Source organism: Oryctolagus cuniculus, chromosome 13, assembly GCF_964237555.1.
Source record: "Oryctolagus cuniculus chromosome 13, mOryCun1.1, whole genome shotgun sequence".
NCBI classification, from domain to species: Eukaryota; Metazoa; Chordata; class Mammalia; order Lagomorpha; family Leporidae; genus Oryctolagus; species Oryctolagus cuniculus.
The window spans coordinates 107350795-107372234 of record NC_091444.1 but is presented as its reverse complement, the minus strand read 5'-3'; the positions used below and the strand labels follow the sequence as shown (position 1 = coordinate 107372234).

General features: G+C 47.2%; 1 protein-coding gene across 31 annotated transcripts in view; it reads left to right on the top strand.

The window, feature by feature from the left end:
• Nucleotides 1-21440, top strand: part of CREM (cAMP responsive element modulator) — a 71224-nt gene that overhangs the window by 24691 nt on the left and 25093 nt on the right. For 9 of the 31 annotated variants that reach the window (XM_070056165.1, XM_070056160.1, XM_070056159.1 and 6 more), the window contains 2 exons: nt 20245-20342; nt 20482-20624. The exons of 6 other annotated variants lie outside the window; for them this stretch is intronic. In XM_070056165.1, the coding sequence (XP_069912266.1) occupies nt 20579-20624 (46 nt within the window). In that variant the 5' untranslated portion in view covers nt 20245-20342; nt 20482-20578. Of the gene's footprint in view, nt 1-12625; nt 13401-16566; nt 17867-18002; nt 18150-20244; nt 20343-20481; nt 20625-21440 lie in introns of those variants that run through there. 16 more of the 31 variants (XM_070056157.1, XM_070056158.1, XM_051833466.2 and 13 more) reach the window with 9 other exon arrangements.

The following is a 21440-nucleotide window of genomic DNA, read 5'->3' as shown; positions in this document are numbered from 1 at the left end:
GCATATCCTGTTTCCTTGCAGTTGGCCTTCTATCTCCCAGCTCCCTGGTTGTCAGTCACTCTTCCTGATTCACACTGAAGATTTGTGTTCTCGTCACTTTTTGCTCATGACTGATACTTAGGACTGCCCCTCTTTCACTACCGTTCCCACCACCGCTGTGTGAAGGAAAAGCTAAAACCTCATGTAATATGGAATCAAATTATTATTTGGGAGAGTTGCTGGCTCCCAACTGATAGAGCTCTGATGTTCCTAGCTATTAGAAGTACTGTAAAAGTGTGTAATAAAAGCCAATATGTTCCTTTTGCAAGAGGTCTCGTTTGAGTAGGAGTGTGGAGGGAAAGGGTAGGGGGCGCATTGCAGGTGGAGGGAAAGCGGGGCACACAGCTCAGGCAGGTGCGGTGCAGAGCTGGTCATAGCGAGGCACACAGCTTGAGCAGGTGCGGTGTGGAGCTGGTCATAGGGAGACACACAGCTCAGGCAGGTGCGGTGCAGAGCTGGTCGTGGGGGCGAGTGGGGATCGTGCACGTTTCAGAGAGTGTCCTGTGCCTGAATTCTCACCGAGTTTAGGATACTAGTAGCCACGCCGGGGTGGGACTGGAGGTCCACATCCACCGAGCGAGCACCAGGGGCCCCAGCGTCCTGTGCAGCACGGAGGTCAGGTGTGCGCAGTGTTTGGAAGGGACACGGAAGAGGGCCCCGCGGCAGGGGGAACGGGAGGCCTGTCTTGGCTCTTGCTAGCGCTCTCCTTTCCTCTTCAGGCTGCGGGTACACACCCCCTGTCCTGGAGGCTGTCTCTGAGAGCCCCATGTGGCTGCTGCCCGAAGACAAACACTTTTACCGTAAAAGTTAATAAAATATTATTAAAAAGAATATAAGAACGGGGAGTTAACAGTCGACATTTTGCTGCATCCCCTTTAGTCTTTTCTGCCTGTGAAAACAGAATACAGCAGGATGGGAAGTATGTGTATGTTGGTCTTGAATCCAGTCTGAAGTTGTAGTGGAATCTTGCGCTTTGGGTCCTGGCTGGCTAACTTGGTGCACGCCTTTCCCAGGCTTCTGCCTGGGTCGCCAGCACAGTGGAGCCCAGGTCTAAGGACGGCCCCGCGTCATGCTCTGTGAGCCTTGGAAATTGCTAAGAGGTCAAGCAGTCTGAAAAGAAGCCTTGGATTTGTGAGGTTTTGGAATTGGAGTCAATGGATAGAAACAGGGTTTTATTTTAGTAGTTTGTGGATTAAATAAGAGGAGAAGAAATACAGAAATTCAAGAGATCTGTCTGCGAAATAATAGAGAAAGATGGGTTTGTGAGACAGAGTGAGAACTGGGGGCTGGCGTTGTGGCCCAGCAGGTTAAACCACTAGTTGTGATGCCAGCATCCCATAACAGAGTGCTGCCTTGAGTCCTGGCTGCTCCACTTCCAGTCCAGCTTCCTGTTAATGCACATGGGAGGGCAGTGGAAGATAGCCCAAGTGCCTGGGCCCCTGACACCCGCATCAGGGAGACTCAGATGGAGTTGGCTCTTGGCTTCTGGCCAGACCCAGCTGTGTGGCCTTTGGGGGAGTGAAACAGTTAATGGAAGATCTTTCCCTCTCCCTCAGTCAGTCTCTCCCCCCCCATCTCCCTCTCTCTCTCCCTCTGTCTCTCTCCCTCCCTCTCCCCCTCTCCCTCCCCCTCTCCCTCTCTCCCTTCCTCTCTCTCTCTCTTCTTGCTGGCACTCGTCTCATTTTCTTTGAACCTGAGGGTCGTAAACTCCCTGGTGCCTTAGGTTTAGGTTCAGTCTTGCATCAGGAGGAATCTGGAGCACTGCAGTTCCCTTGGCTCTGCGATGTGGGCCTGGGTTGACTCACTCCACGTCCACTCCAGGCTTGGCCTCACACCTAGACAAGCGTTCTAAGTGCAGGCGCGCATACGCAGGTGAACACAGAGAAATACCTGTCGTGAGTGGGCAGGGGACCAGAAGACTGCTCGGAGAGGAGAGGTGGAGGAGGGCAGACAGACATCGGGCAGCCTCCATCCGTGTTCCAGGAGAAAGAGAGAGCCCCTCCCAGCTGTTGGCCTCTTTGAGGAAGTGGGGGCAGTGCCTTTACAGGTGTGAGGCCCCCTGGGAATCATATGGCCCCTGCACGAGTTCCGCTGGAGCTTAATATCCATACTTCATTGCTGCTTTCCCCCACCTCCCCGCAGTTAAGTCCCAGAGGCTTCCTGGGAAACAGGGCTTTCTGACCTACAGATAGAAGAGTAGAAATATACCTGGTGGCTTGTAGCAGCTTCCAGCTCAGCAGACCTACACTACCTACCTGCCTGTCCCACGTCATCTACAAGGTGAACTAATCATTAGACAGGGGGAGGAAGGAGCTGTGACCAGAAGATTCCGTGGGTTTCCCCTGTGCCTAGTGTCTTCCACTGATAGTAGTCCTGGCTGCCCTGGCCCGCCCAGAGCTGCTGTGAGCCCAGAGTGCTGTGAAATCATCCTGTGTGCCAAGACCTGAGAGGACGGAGCTTGCTCCTGGCCCGGGGACCTGTGTTCTGCTGGGGGCTGGAGGGGAGGCAGTAGTGCACCCAGGAAGGCTGGCGCTTCCCTCTTCTTAACTTCCCGCTGAGAGATGAAGCCTTGCTCTCCTGTGGGGAAGTGAAGTCCAGAAGTTAGAAGCAGAAGTTGTGATTCACAAACCCTAGAGTGGCAGAATAATTGCGGGTTAAGTGTTGTGACTTGGAATTCTTATCTGTATTATTTTTATGTTAATTTATTTTTAATTGAAGCTGGTATCTTATTTATTAAGTGTATATGTTGACATATGAGATGAAATTCCACCTGACTCTGGAAAACTCTTGGTAATAAATTGCAGAATCGGCCGTTGCTACGGCTCACTAGGCTAACCCTCCGCCTGCGGCGCCGGCACACCGGGTTCTAATCCTGATTGGGCTGCCGGATTCTGTCCCGGTCGCTCCTGTTCCAGTCCAGCTCTCTGCTGTGGCCCGGGAGTGCAGTGGATGGCCCAGGTCCTTGGGCCCTGCACCTGCATGGAGACCAGGAGAAGCACCTGGCTCCTGGCTTCGGATCGGCACAGCGCGCCGGCCGCAACACACCAGCCATTAGCAGCCATTTGCGGGGTGAACCAACGGAAGGAAGACCTTTCTCTCTGTCTCTCTCTCTCTCACTGTCTAACTCTGCCTGTCAAAAAAAAAAAAAAAAAAAAAAAAAAAAAAAAAGTTGCAGAATCTATTTTAGGTAACCAAACCAGGAAGAAACTCTTTTCAAAGTGATAAAAAGCCAAAATGCTGTATAGACAAGTACTTTAGAAATGGTTACAGTTAGATCCACTGGAAATACTCTTTCATGAGTAGTAGGAAGTGAGAACTTTCATTGTGAAAGGTTTCCAACATGCGTGGGAGTGGAGCAGTGATCTCATGTGTGTACTGACTTAATAATCACCAAGATTTCATAACACTTGCCTCATCTACTTTTTTCTTTGAAGTCGTTCAAACAGCTCTGCATGTCTCAGGCATCGTGCCATTTTGCTTCTCTTTACTTCTGGGCATGCAAGTCTTACAAAGTACAGTGATTTTCTTACGTGACCATACGTCATCGTGCTTCGTAAAGGCAGGTGTGATGCCTTGGTGCAGTGGTGCAGAGTACGCACATTTGCTCTGTATCTCACAGTGTGTGCTTCGCACTGACAGCCACGTGAGGCCTTACAGCTGGCTGAGTCTCCTGGGATTAGTCGTGCTGCTCTGGAAGTCTGGGGGTGAGGTAATGCAGCCGGGGCCCCTGGGAAGGCTTTGCCGGATTGCTGACAGAGCAGCCCCGGGGGCTTGAGACTGACACCTCCACTCTGAAGGCCGAGCAGCTCTCCTCTGTAAATGGCCAGCGTCCTCTGTAAATGGCCAGCATCCTCTGTAAGTGGCCAGCGTCCTCTGTAAATGGCCAGCGTTCAGGACGGGCACAAAGAGAAGGGAAAGGTAGGAGCGGCAGAGTCAGCACTGGAGGCACACTGTGGAGACCGTCAGGGTCAGCACACTGGCGGAAGAGCATCTGTTCTGGTGTGAGGTTCACCCTCCTCCAGGAACTGTGTTTCTGGAAACCAGGAGGCATGGTGGGAGCAGTCAGAGCCACCAGGAAGTGCTGTTCGGAGGCCGTGCTCACTGATCTCCTTTCTCATCCCTTGCATGCTGGAGGCCCACATTCTGCAAAGAACAGGCCTTGCGAGCAGTAGGAGACCTGGAGACGGTGCATGGGGGAGGATAAGCTGTAAATTTCTTGATCCAGTGGAAACTTGGCATGGCTGTTCTCATTCTCTAGCTCTGCCCAAACTCCATCTTCTTGGTCCTCAGGAGGACCAGAAAGGATGTAGATGATTATCAAAAACTGAACCACACACACACACACACACACACACACTTTTTTTTTAATATTTTGTTTATTTATCTGAAAGATGGAGAGAAAGAGAGAGAGAGAAAGAGAGGTCTCCCATCCACTGGTTCACTCCCCAAATGGACGCATTGGCCAGAGCTGGGCCAATGCGAAGTGAGGAGCCAGGAGCTTCTTCCAGGTCTCCCACGTGGGTACAGGAGCCCAAGCACTTGGGCCATCTCTACTACTTTTCCAAGCCATAAGCAGAGAGCTGGATTGGAAGAGGAGCAGCCGGACACAAATCACACCCATGTGGGATACCGGTGCCACAGGAGGAGGATTAGCCTGTCATACCACAGCACTGGCCCAGCAACATTTGTATTGCTAATAGGTGAACTGTGCCCATGTGGGACACTGGTGTCACAGGAGGAGGATTAGCCCACTTACATCACTGGCCCATTTGCATTGATAATAGGTGGGCAACATATCTGTCCATTGAATGTGGTGTGAATCATGTTGAGTTATTTATTTATTTTTTTCCAAAGAAACCTTTTATTTAATGAGTACAAATTTCCTAAGTACAACTTTAGAAATATAGAGATTCTTCCCATCATACCGCCCTCCCACAACTACTCCCACCCCACTCTTCCTCCCTCTTCCATTCCCTATTAAGATTCGTTTCAATTGACTTTATTCACAGAAGACCAACTCTGTACTAATTAATGATTTCAACAATTTGTACACATATACACAAAATGTAAAAACTGTTTGAGAACAAGTTTTACAGTTAATTCTCATAGTTCAACTCATTGAGGACAGAGGTCCTACATGGGGAGTAAGTGCACAGTGACTCCTGTTGTTAATTTAACAATTAACAATCTTAGGTATGATGTCAGTGATCACCTGAGGCTCTTGACATGAGCTGCCAAGGCTATGGAAGCCTTTTGAGTCCACAGTCTCCGTCAGTATTAGGCACGGCCATAAACAAACTGCAAGTTCTGTCCTCCATTCAGAGAAAAGTGCATACTTCTTTGATGGCCCCTTATTTCTACTGCAGCCTCACCCACCAAGATGCTTCATGTAGGACATTTTTTTTTTTTTTTGCCACATTGTCTTGGCTTTCCATGCCTGAAATGCTCCGATAGGCTTTTCAGCCAGACCAGAATGCCTTAAGGGCTGATTCTGAGGCCAGAGTGCTATTTATAATGATTTTCATTCTATGAGTTTGCTATGTGGGTTGCTTCCCATGTTGGAACATTCTCTCCTTTTTAATTCTATGTATTGTGATCACTTCTCGACCTTTTGGCTAAGATCAAGTGCAATTCTATGTATTGTTATTACCAGACTCTTGGCCTTATTTATGTGATCCCCTTAACACTTAATCTTATCTGTATCATCAATTTAATACTTAATATGATCACTTTAACACTTAGGATGGCATTACTACCACCCAGATTAATGGGATTTGGAGTACATGGCAAGTTTTTAGCTGTACCCTTAGAAGTATGACCATAGTAATGTATGCAGAACTATATAGCTCCTCCCTCTCTTATTCCCACTCTTATTTTTTACTGGGATATATTTTCACTTGACTTGATACACATACGATTAATTCTGTGTTAAGTAAAGAGTTCAACCAATGGTATTAAGAAGGAAGAGATGGGGCCGGTGTGGTGGCACAGTGGGTTAATCCTCTGCCTGCAGCGCCAGTATCCCATATAGGCACCGGTTCTAGTCCCTGCTGCTCTTCTTCCCATCTAGCTCTCTGCTATGGCTGGGAAGGCAGTGGAGGATGGCTCAAGTCCTTGGGCCCCTGCACCCGGGTGGGAGAAAGGAGGAAGCACCTGGTTCCTGGCTTTGGATTGGCGCAGCTCTAGCCATTATGGCCATTTGGGGAGTAAACCAACAGATGGAAGACCTTTCTCTCTGTCTCTCCCTCTCATTGTCTGTAACTCTACCTTTCAAATAGATAAATAAAATCTTAAAAAAAAGAAGGAAGAGAAAAAAACAAACAAATAAGAAAATTTTTCCTTAACAGTCAAGACAACGGCATTTCAAGTCACTGCTTTTCAAAGTGTCAATTTCACTTCTACAGATTGACTTTTAGGTGCTCTGTTAGTTCTCACAGATCAGGGAGAACGTATGATATTTGTCCCTTTGGGTCTGCTTATTTCACTAAGTATGATGTTTTCTAGATTCATCCATTTTGTTGCAAATGTCTGGATTATATATATATATATATATGTATATATATATATATTTACTGTTCTATAGTATTTTTTTTTTTTTGACAGGCAGAGTGGACAGTGAGAGAGAGAGACAGAGACAGAGAGAAAGGGCTTCCTTTGCCGTTGGTTCACCCTCCAATGGCCGCTGTGGCAGTGTGCTGCGGCTGGCGCATGGCGCTGATCCGAAGCCAGGAGCCAGGTGCTTTTCCTGGTCTCCCATGCAGGTGCAGGGCCCAAGGACTTGGGCCATCCTCCACTGCACTCCCGGGCCACAGCAGAGGGCTGGCCTGGAAGAGGGGAAACTGGGACAGAATCTGGCGCCCCGACCGGGACTAGAACCCGGGGTGCCGGCACTGCAAGGCGGATAATTAGCCTATTGAGCCACGGTGCCGGCCTCTATAGTATTCTATAGAGTTACATATCCCATATTTTCTTTATCAAGCCTTCAGTTGATGGGCATTTAGGTTGATTCCATGTCTTAGCTATTGTGAATTGAGCTGCAATAAACATGGGGGTACAGAAAACTCTTATTTACCAATTTCATTTCCCTTGGGTAAATTCCCAGGAGTGGGGTGGCTGGGTCATATGGTAGGACTATATTCAGATTTCTGAGATATCTCCATACTGTCTTCCATAGTGGCTTTAACAGTTACATTCCCACCAACAGTGGATTAGGGTACCTTTTTCCCTACATCCTTGCCAGCATTTGTTGTTTGTTGATTCCTGTATGAGAGCCATTCTAACTGTGGTGAGGTGAAACCTCATTTTTTTTTTTTTTTTTTGCGTTGCATTTCCCTGATGGCTAGTGATCCTGAGGGTTTTTTCATGTGTCTGTTGGCCATTTGGATTTCCTCTTTTGAAAAATGTCTGTTTAAGTCCTTTGCCCATTTGTTAACTGGGTTGTTTGCTTTGTTGTTGTTGAGTTTCTTGATCTCTTTATATATTGTGGTTATTAATCCTTTATCAGTTGCATGGTTTGCAAACAATTTTTCCCATTCTGTCAGTTGCCTCTTCACTTTCCTGACTGTTTCTTTTGCAGTACAGAAGCTTCCCAATTTGATGTGATCCCATTTGTTAATTTTGGCTTTGGTTGCCTGTGCCTCTGGGGTCTTTTCCAAGAACTCTTTTCCTGTGTCAATGTCTTGCAGAGTTTCCCCAGTGTTCTCTAATAATTTGATGGTATCAGGTCATAGGTTTAGGTCTTCAATCCACTTTGAATGGATTTCTGTGTAAGGTGTAAGGTAGGGGTCCTGCTTCATACTTCTGCATGTGGAAATCCAGTTTTCCCAGCACCATTTACTGAAGAGCCTGTCCTTGGTCCAGGGAATGGTTTTAGCTCCTTGGTCAAATGTAAGTTGGTTGCACATGCTTGCATTGATTTCTGGGGTTTCTATTCTGTTCCACTGTCTATCCCTCTGTTTTTGTGCAAGTACCAGGCTGTTTTGATTATAAAGCCCTGTGGAAAACACAGAGGCTTTGGGGAATTTTCATGTTACTGTATAATTATGACAAGTTCTTCAAAGTACTCTTCAGAATGTGAATTTTCTGAGCCCTATTGGAGATAAAACTCCAGTGGTTTTCCAAAAAGCCTGGGAGAGGAAAGCCTGCCTGCAGTGTTCAGCACGCAGGGGGAGGCCCTCAGAGCAGACGACTCGAGGTGTGTCCGTTACCAGGTACGCCGTGCATGCCACAGCGAGTCCTGCCGGCACAGTTGGTTCCCCAGGTCTTCCTGCTCCGAGCTTTTGTCTGTCTTCTCAAAGGGCTTGTTTCTTGATTGGTACTTGGTGTCGGAAAAGGAGCCCTAATTTATACTCAGTTTGAATTTCGTTTGGTTTGTTTACTTAAAGGTAGTGCGGTATGAGGTGTTCTTAATATTCTGTATCTAGTATTTAGTATTATTTAGTATTTCCATATCAGAGACATAGTAGTCTTAATTTTATGGTTTTAAGTATTAAGACTGAATTATTTGGGGCTGGCGCCATGGCTCACTTGGTTAATCCTCCGCCTGCAGCGCCAGCATCCCATATGAGCGCCAGGTTCTAGTCCATGTTGCTCCTCTTTCAGTCCAGCTCTTTGCTGTGGCTTGGGTTAGCAGTGGAGGATGGCCCAAGGGCTTGGGCCCTCCACCCACATGGGAGACTGGGAGGAGGCTCCTGGCTCCTGGCTTCGGATCGGCACAGCACCGGCCGTAGTGGCCATTTAGGGGAGTGAACCAACGGAGGGAAGACCTCTTCTCTCTCACACTGTCTGTAACTCTACCTGTCAAATAAATAAATAAAAATCTTTAAAAAAGACTGAATTATTTGGTCATTGTTTGCTTTCCTTTGTAAATATTCATTTGTTTGAAAGTCAGAGTTACAGAGAGGAAGGGACACAGATAGAGTGAGAGCTTCTATCTGCTGGTTACTCCCCTGGTGGCTGCAGTGGTGGGGCTGAGCCAGGCCAAAGCTAGGAGCCAGGAGCTTTATCTGTGTCTCCCCCATGTTGGTGGCAGGACACAAGCACTTGGGCCATCTTCTGCTGCTTTTCCTAGGCCTTAGCAGGGAGCTAGATTGGAAGTGGAGTAGCTAGGACACAAACTGGCACTCATAGAGGATGCCGACGTCGTAGGCAGTGTCTATCTGCTACGCCACAACGCCTACCAATACTAATTTCATAGATTAAATTAAATGAGATGTTTTATGTGAGATGCAAGCATAGTCAATATGCAATGAACATGTTTTTATTGTTACAGTAATCCGCTTCAGTATTAATGAGGCTTTAAGGTGAAGTGGCTTATGCTGGCTTAAAAGTACGTTGTTTTAGGAATCCATTCTAAAGCAACATAAATCTGCTTACTATGCTTAATGGGCCTCCAGAGGTTACATGGAATAAAAGCTAATTTATAGCTGTTTCAAAAATAAAGTTTTCCCAATAGGATGTCTTGAGCTTATTTTAAATTAAGTTTTATGCTCCTAAATTTAAGTACTTCTTTAAGAGATTTGACAACATTTAATGGTCCTTCAGACCATTTTGGCCCAGATAATCTCAAATATAATTTATACCTAGGTTCCAGATTTTATGAATAAGATTGAATGTCACTTTAGGAGCCTAATGCATAGACTTTATTAATTGTGAGCTCTATTGAGCTGGCACTGAAAAATCTTAAGGATTGGCTGGCGCCATGGCTCACTTGGTTGATCCTCTGCCTGCGGCGCCAGCATCCCATGTGGCCATCATGTTCTGGTCCCGGTTGCTCCTCTTCCAGTCCAGCTCTCTGCTGTGGCCCGGGAAGGCAGTGGAGGATGGCCCAAGTGCTTGGACCCTGAACCCGCATGGGAAACCAGGAGGAAACACCTGGCTCCTGGCTTCACATTGGCGCAGCACACCGGCCATTTTGGGGGTGAACCAACGGAAGGAAGACCTTTCTCTGTCTCTCTCTCTCTCATTGTCTAACTCTGTAAAAAAAATTAAAAAAATTTAGAAAAAGAGTTCTTTGTATTGTGTGCAGCCCTGTCTCTACTGTTGAGGAACAGTGTTTTTTTCTTCTTCCTGTTTGTTGAATTAATGTAGGGTTAGGCTTATGATTATAAAATAAACTGAAAGCCTGTTATTTTAAAAGTTAAAAGAATGAGAAAGGAAGGAGGAGTGAGGGTGGCAGCATGGGCAGGAAATTTGCATTTTGTCCATTTTGATGAATTAGGAATCATTTCCACGTGAACTCCTGGCATTCTGTTCATTTACTTGTAATTCTGGGGCCAGAAGTCCAGGAGTGTCCAGAGCTTCAGAGTTACATCTTTTTAGATGATGCCGTTTCAGTGCAGTCTGTTTGTTGAGTTTTTTCCTGATGAGAAGCAAGCGTTCATTATCACATCCACCAAATTTGAGGCCATAGTTACTTTTTAGCATAGTTTTGTAAAAAGAAAAACAAAAACCCGACAAAATATACCATCTTAACCATGTTTAAGTGTATACTGTTGAGTAGTGTTCAGTCCATCTGCAGTGTTGTAAAATAATGAAATACACCTCCAAAGCTGAAACTCCGTGTCCATATTTGAGTGAGACAGCAGATATGAGAGAGATAGAGAGAGAGAGAGAGGGCCCTGCTCTCTGAGGATGCCCTGCCCAAATGCCCGCAATGGCTGGGACTGGCCAGGCTGAAGCCAGGAGTTGCGACTCAGCCCAGGTCTCCCAGTGGATGGCAGTGAACCAAGTGCTGGCGCCGTCACCTGCTGCTGCGAGGGTCTGTGTTAGCAGGAAGCCGGGCTCAGAGGTCTTGGACCCAGGTGCTTATACCAGTACCACCGTGTTGGGGACCCAGGCGTCTTAACCAGTAGGCAAATGCCCAATCCCTACCATTTCCCTTCCTTTTCTGACTGAATAGTACTCGATTGCTTGTATATACCACATTTTATTTATTATTCTGTTTTTTCAAGGTTGTTTGTGCTAAGTGAGTATTCTTTAGACTCATACCAAGTGATTGGTAGGAGAAATATGATAAAATAATTTAAACAAATTGTGGTTTGTTTCATAGACATTCTGGTAAAGAGTTGTTCTAGGACGGGGATCTGGCATAGCGCTTACAATGCCATGTAGACCAGCTACATCTCAGAGTGCCTGGGTTCTAATCCTGGCTCTGTTCCCCAGGTGGTGGCTCAGTTACCTGGACCCCTGCCTGGGAGACCTGGATGGAGATTCAGGCTCCCAGCTTCTGTTTGACTGAGCCCCAGTTGCAGGCATTTGGCACGTGAACCAGTGGATGAGAGATCTCTCTATCTCTGTCTTTCTCTCTCTGCTTTTCCAATAAATGAAATTTAACCATTTTAAAAAGAATATTCTGATTTTTTTTGAAGAATTGTTTTAGGTCAGAAATGAAAATTAACATGAAATTTTGGACAAGCTGCTTTTAGATATTCCTTCTGTGGTTTCTGGCTTTTGGCATGTACATTTTCTGTTAATTGTTAGAAAGACCTGTGTTACCATTAAGAGGAATTTTAACTTCCATTGTTTTCCTTATAGGATGCCTGCTGCATAAAATTCCTTTTTGGCTCAAGATTTCACTGCAACTTGTGTATGCATTTATTACTTAGAAAAGAATCTGGCTAGTAATTTATGGTCAGTTTGAATCTTAGTGAAACCAAATATAAGATTGACTTTTGAAAGTTCTAGAGCTTGGTTTTTGATTTCTATAAAAATGACATTCATTTTCATTGTACTTTTAAAAATATGATAGTCAATGAAACACAGTCCTTTTGGTTAAAATATAGAAATCATGCTCTAAGTATTACAAATAGGAAATTTTATGATGCTTTAAATATAATAAATGGGAAAGTCTAGATACTTCCAAGAATTAGGTGAAGGAAAAGAACATTTCTTGATGGATGAAGGACCCTAGTTTTTCTTTAACTGCTTCCTGGAAGTATTGTCAGAATTGACAGTACTTGATTGGTGATACTTGTTTTGCTTTCAGTGGGTGAATTTTTTAGAGACATAAAATTTGACCATTTATATTTACAACACCAGAAACTGTAATCCACTTGCCCTAGTTTTATTCAGATTATAGGTTTCAGGTGACAATTATGTACTAGACCCATGAAGAGGATTTGCATGAATGTCTTCATGGAATTACAGCAAGTAGATATAAAAATAATAGTTTCAGCTCAGTTATTCACAAAAATGTTCCGCTGATGTTCTGGAAGTACAATTTTATTAGTAAAATCTAACTGTTGATTTTGCAATTTATTAGCCACATTTTTTTTTTTTTAAACTAAATAGGAAGGAGCTCACCAAAATGCGGACCAGTTCTACATTTTTCAGTGTGTATTTGTCTTCATTTAGTTCAACTAAATACAAATGTAAAACAATAAAATGAGATTTTTTCATCTTTATGTAAGTGTTCAGTTTGTAGTATTCTTATTTTCCTGTTTTCAGCCTTAAAATATTTGATACAATCTTTAAAGGTTTTTTCCAAAGAAGAAACAGAATCCTTTGAGAATCTTATTTATTTATTTTTTTAAAGATTTAGTTTTATTTATATGAAGGGCAGGGTTGCAGAGACAGAGGAAGACACACAGACATACACACACGCACATACAGAAATCTTCCATCTGCTGCTTGACTCCCCAGATGGCCAGGCCGAGCCAAAGTCAGGAGCCTGGAACCCCATCTGGGTCTCCTACGTGGGTGGCAGGGGCCTCAGAACTTGGCTCTTTCTACTGCTTCTCTAGGCGCATTAACTGGCTGCTGGATCAGAAGTGGAGAAGCTGGGGCTTACACTGATGCTCATGTGGGATGCTGGGCCTTGCAGTGGGCAGCTTAACCTGCTGCACCGTCGTGCCAGCCCTGAGAATCCTGTCTTAATACATAACTTCCAGCTTAGATTGTCAGTGGATTTTCATCATAAATCTTGAAATTTAATTAGGTGATACTGAGGCTTGGTTTTTTCAGGCAGCAGAGTTGACAGAGCAGTCTACTGTCTTGGGAATTCACATTTTTTCATCCTTTGTTACCTGCACTGAGGGAGGCCCGGTAGCTCTGTGACGTGGCAGCTCAACTGTGACATCATAAATCCTTCAGTGGAAACCTGGCTGCAGGCTGGAGCTGGTCTGCTAGTGCTGATCACATCGGAGTTGCAACATTGTGAGGTTGTCCCAGTCACAAGTGTCATTAGCAGTATTTTTTTTAATTGCAAAGCCAATTAAGGCTGTCAGTTGTATCATCTTAATACTTCTTCCAATTAACTGCTGTCTACGTGGGGTTTTTGGTGGATGTGGTGGCATCAGCATAATCTATGTTTCAGGCATCCCATAGAAGAGGACTACCCTTCAGGGGATTTGGAAGAAAAGGTAACTTCTATCTACTAAGAGTTCCTTCGCACACTCCTAAAACCTCATAAAATGCGGTATAAAAACTATGAACCATTTCATGTTTTTCAGCTTTTGTTTTAAAAGATTTTATTTATTTTAGCGGTAGAGTTACAGACAGAGAGGGAAAAACAGCGAGGAAAGATCTTCCAACCACTGGTTCACTCCCTAAAAGGCTACAATGGCCAGAGCTGGGCCGATTTGGAGCCAGGAGCCAGGTCTCCCACGCGGGTGCAAGGGCCCAAGAGCTTGGGCCATCTTCCACTGCTTTTCCAGGCCACAGCAGAGAGCTGGATGGGAAGAACAGCCAGGACGCGAACCAGCGCCCATGTAGGATACCGGCACTGCAGGCTTAGCCTGCTCTGCTATGGCGCTGGCCCCTTTGGGTTGCTTTTTGAGCAGTTGCCTACTTGATTATTGGCATGGAATAGAAATGCTTGCAGCTCTTCCTGTGACTCCTCTTCCCGAGGGCCTTCTGAGCAAACGTGCCCTCTAGGCAGCCGTCCACAACAAGCAGCCTCCGCCCTGCTCTGCCCTCCCCGTGCCACCCCTGCCGTCGCCTGCTGACTGCTGCTGCCGCTTTATTTTTCTTCTAAGAAATGAGCCCTTCTTCTGTTCACTGCTGAATCCCACTATTACACAGTGGACCAAGGCGGGCTCCCAGCGTGTCCTGTGGTGTATTTCCCTATGATTTTTGCTTATGAAAATCTTGAGGAGTTGGGTTTTGGCCTAGTTAGTAGGATGCTGGTTAAGATAGCTGTGTCCATGGGGCCAGTGCTGTGGCATAGTAGGGTAACTGCCGGCATCCCATATGGGCGCTGGTTTCGAGTCCTGGCTGCTCCACTTCTGATCCAGCTCTCTGCTGTGGCCTGAGAAAGCAGTAGAAGATGCTCCAAGTCCTTGGGCCCCTGCACCCGTGTGGGAGACCAAGAAGAAGCTCCTGGCTCCTGGCTTCAGATCAGTGCAGCTTTGGCTGTTGCAGCCAACTGGGGGGTGAACCAGTGGATGGAAGACCTCTCTCTTGCTCCCTCCCCCTCTCCCTCTCTCCCTCTCTACCCCCTCCCTCTCTCCCTCTCTCTCTCTGCTTCTGCCTCTCTGTAACTCTGCCTTTCAAATAAAATAAATAAATCTTTAAAAAAAAAAAAATAAAAACCTGCGTCCCATCTTTAGTTCTTGGTTTGGTCCTGGCCCCAGCTCTGGGTTCCAGTTTCCTTGGTAATGCACACCTTGGGAGGCAGCAGGTGGCGGCTCAAGGTTTTGGTTCCTGCCACCCATGTAGAAGACCTGGATTGAGTTCCCATGTCCTGAGCTGGCCCAGTCCCAGCTCTTATGGGCATTTGGAAAGTGAACTAGCAGATGGATGCGAGAGATCCATTCATATTCTAATATTCTGTCTCCCTCTCTCTGCCTTGCAAACAATTAAGTACCAAGAAGAATATCCATGTGTTTTTGAAAAAGCCATTATACTCTTCCCTGTTCTAATAAACAAATAAATCTTTAAAAAAGAATGTAAAATAGTGCCACTTTTCTCATTAAATATTTTTTGTTTTGGAAAACATTTTTTCATAAAGTGTTTTTTACATATATAATGGACTTATGAGCATTATTTCTTAAAAGGTTTATTTATTTTGAAAGTCGGAATTATAGAGAGAGAGGCATAGACAGATAAATCTAAGCCGGCGCCGTGGCTCAATAGGCTAATCCTCCACCTTGCGGCGCCGGCACACCGGGTTCTAGTCCCGGTTGGGGCGCCGGATTCTGTCCCGGTTGCCCCTCTTCCAGGCCAGCTCTCTGTTGTGGCCAGGGAGTGCAGTGGAGGATGGCCCAGGTGCTTGGGCCCTGCACCCCATGGGAGACCAGGAAAAGCACCTGGATCCTGGCTCCTGCCATCGGATCAGCGCGGTGCGCCGGCTGCAGCGGTGGCCATTGGAGGGTGATCCAACGGCAAAGGAAGACCTTTCTCTCTCTGTCTCTCTCTCTCACTGTCCACTCTGCCTGTCAAAAAATAAAAAATAATAATAAAAAAAAAAAGACAGATAAATCTTCCATCTGCTGGTTCACTTCCCAGGTGGCTACAATGGCCAGTGTTGGGCCAGGTCGAAGCTGGGAGCTTCTTCCAGGTCTCCCATGTGGGTGGCAGTGTTCCAAGCACTGTGGCCATCTTCTGCTGCTTTCCCAGGCCATTAGCAGAGGGCAGGATTGTAAGTGGAGCAGGCAGGACGTTAACCAGCGCCCTTATGGAATGTTGGTGTTGCGCGTGGCAGCTTTACCTGCTGTGCCGCAACGCTGGCCCTGAATAGTATTATTTCTAAGTAATAACCAAGTATTTGAAAGTTGTCCGGTTTTAATTTCTAGTATGGTGGATATCAGTAGGGAGGGCCAGTGAGGTGCCGAGGCTGCTCCTGCTAACTTAGGAGAGGCAGCTGTATCGGTGTTTTCCCAACGGTGTGTCCGGAAGCTTCAGATCAGCCATAGGAGGAGGACGTCGGTGCTTACAAAGGCTTGTGGAAAAACGAGCTAAAATATGTTTACTTTGGTGCAAAAAATTTGAAATTACTGTGTGATTTTTTCAATACTTATTTTCCACGAACTTTTTGAAGAACTACGTATTTATACCAGAAACCAGCAGAAGCTACACTTCTCTTCCCAAGATCTGGTTATTAAATGTGTATCTGTACTTGATGGAAACCATCTAAGCACTGTCTTCAGTAATGTTTTAAAGGGCTTTAAGGTGTCCTGAGACGACAACGTGTGAGGATCAGTCGCATGGAGAGAGATCTTTTGGTAATTTGTCAGCCTAGGGCTGAGTGCCTTTGTGAAATTCAAAGTTGCCTTTTGTGCTGGGAACATTTGTAGAATAGGTACAATTTTTTTTTTTTAAAGATTTATTTATTTACTTGAGAGGCGGAGTTATAGACAGAGAGAGGGAGAGACAGAGACAGGTCTCCCATCCACTGGTTCACTCCCCAGATGGCCAGGAGTTGGGCTGATCCGAAGCCAGGAGCCAGGAGCTTCTTCTAGTCTCCCACGTGGGTGCAGGGGCCCGAGCACTTGGGCCATCTTCTGCTGCTTTCGCAGGCGTGTGTGTAACCTGCTGCGCCACAGCACCAGCCCGGGTCCATTCTTTTTAATTGTAGTATTTTGGTTGTTAAACCTGCTGGTTCTGTATGGGACGATCCTTTCCTGTCCCCTTGTGATCCGAGGGGGACAGTTAGAGCGGCGGGTGAGCTGAGCTTGTGCGTTGGGCTGCACATTGGTTATCTGTGCTGCGGTTTCCCCCTGACGTAGTTTTGGCTCAGATCCAGCTGGCTCAAGCTCTGATTCTGTGCACAAGTCCTTGCCTGCGGCTCAGGCCCACGCTGCGGTCTCTGCTCCGTGCTGCTGTGCCATCCCTGGCCTGGAAGTGGAGCAGTTGGTTCTATAGCTGTTGGTGAGCCGCTGTTTCTTAGGGTCAGCTTCACTGATTCTGCCCTAGTGTGCCTAGCGTGATGGCCACACGGTCCTCTTGCATGGATAGAAGATTTTTAATTTTTGGATTGCCTGGGAAAGATGATGTAAATCAGCCTATAGTTTTCCTAACTCAGCTTTTGGATAATTCTGTCTCAAAGTATTGGTATAGGTAGATTGGAAATCACTGGTGTTCCTCCACGTGAGGTCACACACACAAGCGTTCCTAACTGTTGGATTGTGTGGTTCTCCTGCCGCTCAGAATAGAAACTGGCTTTCAGAACTGGTCTTCGACTGCTTTGAGTAAGTCGTAATGAATAGCAATCTTAGTGACATTGAGCAAAGTTCCTAAAATGACACAAGCCCACAGGGCAGCGTTGTCTAGCACTTAGAAGGTGTGGCAGGCTTGGTGACTAAGGGGAGGCATTCCTGGCATGGGGCTGGTAGGGCTAGACCTCGCTGGAAGGCACCGAGGAGCTGGGAACTGACTCGCTCCTCTGTGCCAGCCGGGCCGCGCTTCTGGGCTCTCTGCATGCTGCCCTGGAGGGGAGCGAGTCGGGGACCACCTCGGCTCCCAGACAGGAGCTTCCTCTGGGCCGGAGACACAGAGGACGTGGAGGGCTTGGATTTCTTTGGCCTGTGCCTTTTTTGTGATTATGGGGGCATAAAAATTGCTATGCTTACTGTACACTGGTACCGAGCGTAATGCTAGAACGGCATGTGTGGAACATTACGTTTATTGCAAGATAATCCACTGGTTCTTAGTTCCAGCCCCCGTTTCTCTGAAGTGAGAGAGGGTAGCTGTGCCTTGGCCTAGACGAGCTGTGCCGTCACTGCTGGCAGTCACGAGGTCGTAGTGAGGTAGTTTAACTGCTTTAGAACTCTGCGCTCGGAACATTCTTAGCCACTGACGCACGGGCACCGAAAGCGAGGAGCATGGGTTCTTTAACATCTGTTACCTCAGAGAATGCCTGTTCCAGGACAGTAGCCACCTCCTGATGGTAAGTCCCCGCTGGGTCGCCGCGTCCAGAAGCAGGAAGAGCAGCGAGAGGCCGGTGCAGTAGTGAGGCGTGTTTCTCGGAAAGGAAGCCGCAGACAAGGCCCAGCTCTAACCCTCCGCGATGATCACTCTTGCAGGTTTCTGTAGCTGGATCAGGCACCGGAAGAGGCTCTCCGGCCGTAACTCTAGTGCAGTTACCTTCGGGCCAGACTGTGCATGTCCAGGGAGTAATTCCGACCCCACAGGCACCGGCTCCTCACTCACCACAGATACACACCGTCCAGGTCAGCGTCCTGCCCACGTGCTAGCCGGCGGCGTCGAGAGCCGCCGCCGCCTCCTTTCTCCTTTGTCAACGCGTGGGTCCTTATTTTTCACCGTGAGCTTTCACTCTCAAGTTTCTGAATTAGCAATGTGGCGGATTTCTTTTCGGGCGTGAAGTGTCACGTGTCCTGCTAGATGGCTGGGCTCGATGTAGGAGGAGCTGCAGTTGGTCGTCAGCCCCGAGTGCACCCCGGAGTCACTGCCTGTGGGCAGGTCTTGCTGCCTCGGGAGTGCTGTGTGCAGAGCTCTGCGGGGGCTCCCAGAAACGCATGCAGGTTCTTTGGAGAAGGTGTCTGGCAAACGTCAGGTCTTGATGGTGTTTGCACGACCGGTTGAAGTGCAGTGTGTGTGACTCCTAGCACGTCCTGGCCCGTGCCTGTCACTGAGTGTTAGGTTCATCAGAGGAAAGCCTGGGTTTTGTGGACTTAGTGTTGTGCTTGCAACTCATAGCTGTTTTATTACTGGTTATTCCAAGGGTGGCCTAAACCCTGAGGACTTCACAGCACAACATTTTTTTTCATCAATAGATGTAAGTTATTAAGCATGTGTATTTAACATATTTTTTCTTGTTGACTAAACTTATTTTGGTTCCTTTTTTGGGGGTCAGTTTATTGCTCTGACCATTTGAACTGAAGTGGTGACCAAAAAACCCATGTGTGAGGGGACTGCAGGTGCACGCACTCCTCCTGCCCCTGCCCTGTGTGTTAGAGGACCGCCCGTCACAGGACAGACGAGGGACGGGCCGTCCGTGGGCGCTCAGAGCTCGCCGTGTCACTCAGAAGTCTAGGAGTGATTCTCGTCATTCTTGGTTTCTGTGCTGACCATTAATTCTGAGTCTCCTCGGGACTAAAATTAGAAAACAAGTCTTCCTAACCTGCTTTTTTTGTATTACGACTTTCACTGGGACGCTGATGTCTATCTCTCTCTGTTTAGTTTGAAGCTGGGTGGTTTTTTGGAAGAAAGTATTTGGGAGAAAGTATATTTAGTAGATTTTAATAAAAATTGTTATTTGAATAATCTGATTGCCTTTGCAGAAATCAGCATTAGTGAATCTCGTCTCGGTGTTCGTAACTGTTGAGCCTCTGGGTTCGCCTTTCTAAAATGGGTAGAGTAGCCTGCCTCGTGCAGCGGTTCCAATTGTGACGCGTGTGGCGAGTCCAGTGTACGGAGTTCAGTGTTTAGTGGTGATCGTGTTGTCTAACGCAGCAAGGCTTGTCTTCGGTAAGCTCTGCTCGTTGGCTTCCACGTGTTTATGTGTGGAGTGTGCGTCACAAGAGAGGCATGGGTATACAGCCAGGAGCTTTAGGGAAGTTTATATTCTTGCTTGCACTGTTGATAATTCTTCTGATTTTCCCAAATCACATTCCCACATAATTGTAATACTGAGAAAAGTGAGTTTTCTGAATTCAGCTACCCTGGGCCCTCCGAGTAAGCTGCACTAAGGTAGACCAGATGTGCTGATGGCAGTCATGGGCTATGGAGGTTCATGCCTGTGGTCTTCTGATTTCCAAGATGGTCAGAGTGTGACATTGGTACTTGACTTGAGAGAGGAAGTCAGACCCTTACCTTCTTGAAGGAGAGACTCCATCAAGCCTCACCTCACCTACTTCTTGTACTGTACACCCTAACCTATCTCCTTAAATGCTTTGGGGGCCTAATCCCTAATTTGAAGACCCGGCTGAAGTCAGTGGTGGTACTGTGAGGAGAGCGGAGAGACTGGGGCGTGCTCTTCTGCCCTGTCGCTGGCTGGCTCACTTCCTGCTGGACTGCAAGGAGCGCATGTCTCTGTGCGTCCCTGCGAAGCTCCCTTGATGCAGGGACCATCTTCCCCGTGCGTTCCTGAGGAGCCGTCATCCCTGCCACTGCGTGCCACAGCTCAGTTCACAGCTACGGCGTCTGTCCGTGCGGCCCTCCCTAGCGCGCGTGAACCTTGTCAGCGTGGGCTCACCGTGTTCTTCCGCTCTGTGCCCCACACAGAGATCCCTAAGCACCGTTCTTTGAATGAGGGAGAAAATCACACATTTTTTATGATGCATTTCAGAAACTCTTATATTATAGGTAGCAACAATTGCAGAGACAGATGAGTCTGCAGAATCAGAAGGCATAATTGATTCTCATAAACGTAGAGAAATTCTTTCACGAAGACCCTCTTATAGGTGAGTGACCTCCATTTCCTGCCGTAATCCTACTTCTTCCAAAATGGTAGAATAATCATACGCCAGAACATCCTTCCTTGATAGATGTAGTGCGTCTCCTTCGTGCATCTACTTACTGTGTCGTTACACTGTGTTTTAGAAAAATCCTGAATGAACTTTCCTCTGATGTGCCTGCTATTCCCACGATTGAAGAAGAAAAGTCCGAGAGAGAAGGAACACCGCCTACCATCGCTACCATGGCAGTGCCGACTAGCATATATCAGACTAGCACGGGGCAATACAGTATGTATGCTGAGTTCCTCTGACAGTGCTGCTCTCAGTCCTCCCCGTGACAGGCACGCTGCATTCCTGACACAGTTGGCTCTCAGTGCTCCCTGTGACACACATGCTGCATTCCTGACACAGTGCTGCTCTCAGTCCTCTCTGGTGACACACACGCTGCATTCCTGACACAGTACTGGTTCTCAGTCCTCCCTGTGACATGCACACTGCATTCCTGACACAGTGCTGCTCTCAGTCCTCCCTGGTGACACACATGCTGCATTCTTGTGACACATTTGCTCTCAGTCCTCCCTGGTGACACACATGCTGCATTCCTGACACAGTGCTGCTCTCAGTCCTCTCTGGTGACACACACGCTACATTCCTGACACAGTGCTGGCTCTCAGTGCTCTCTGGTGACACACACGCTGCATTCCTGACACAGTGCTGGCTCTCTGTCCTCCCTGGTGACACACACGCTGCATTCCTGTGACACAGTGCTGGCTCTCAGTCCTCCCTGGTCACATACACACTGCATTCCTGACACAGTGCTGCTCTCAGTCCTCCCTGGTGACACACACGCTGCATTCCTGACACAGTGCTGCTCTCAGTCCTCCCTGGTCACATACACACTGCATTCCTGACACAGTGCTGCTCTCAGTCCTCCCTGGTCACATACACGCTGCATTCCTGTGACACAGTGCTGCTCTCAGTCCTCCCTGGTGACACACATGCTGCATTCCTGTGACACAGTGCTAGCACTCAGTGCTCCCTGGTGACACACATGGTGCATTCTTGTGACACAGTGCTAGCACTCAGTGCTCCCTGGTGACACAC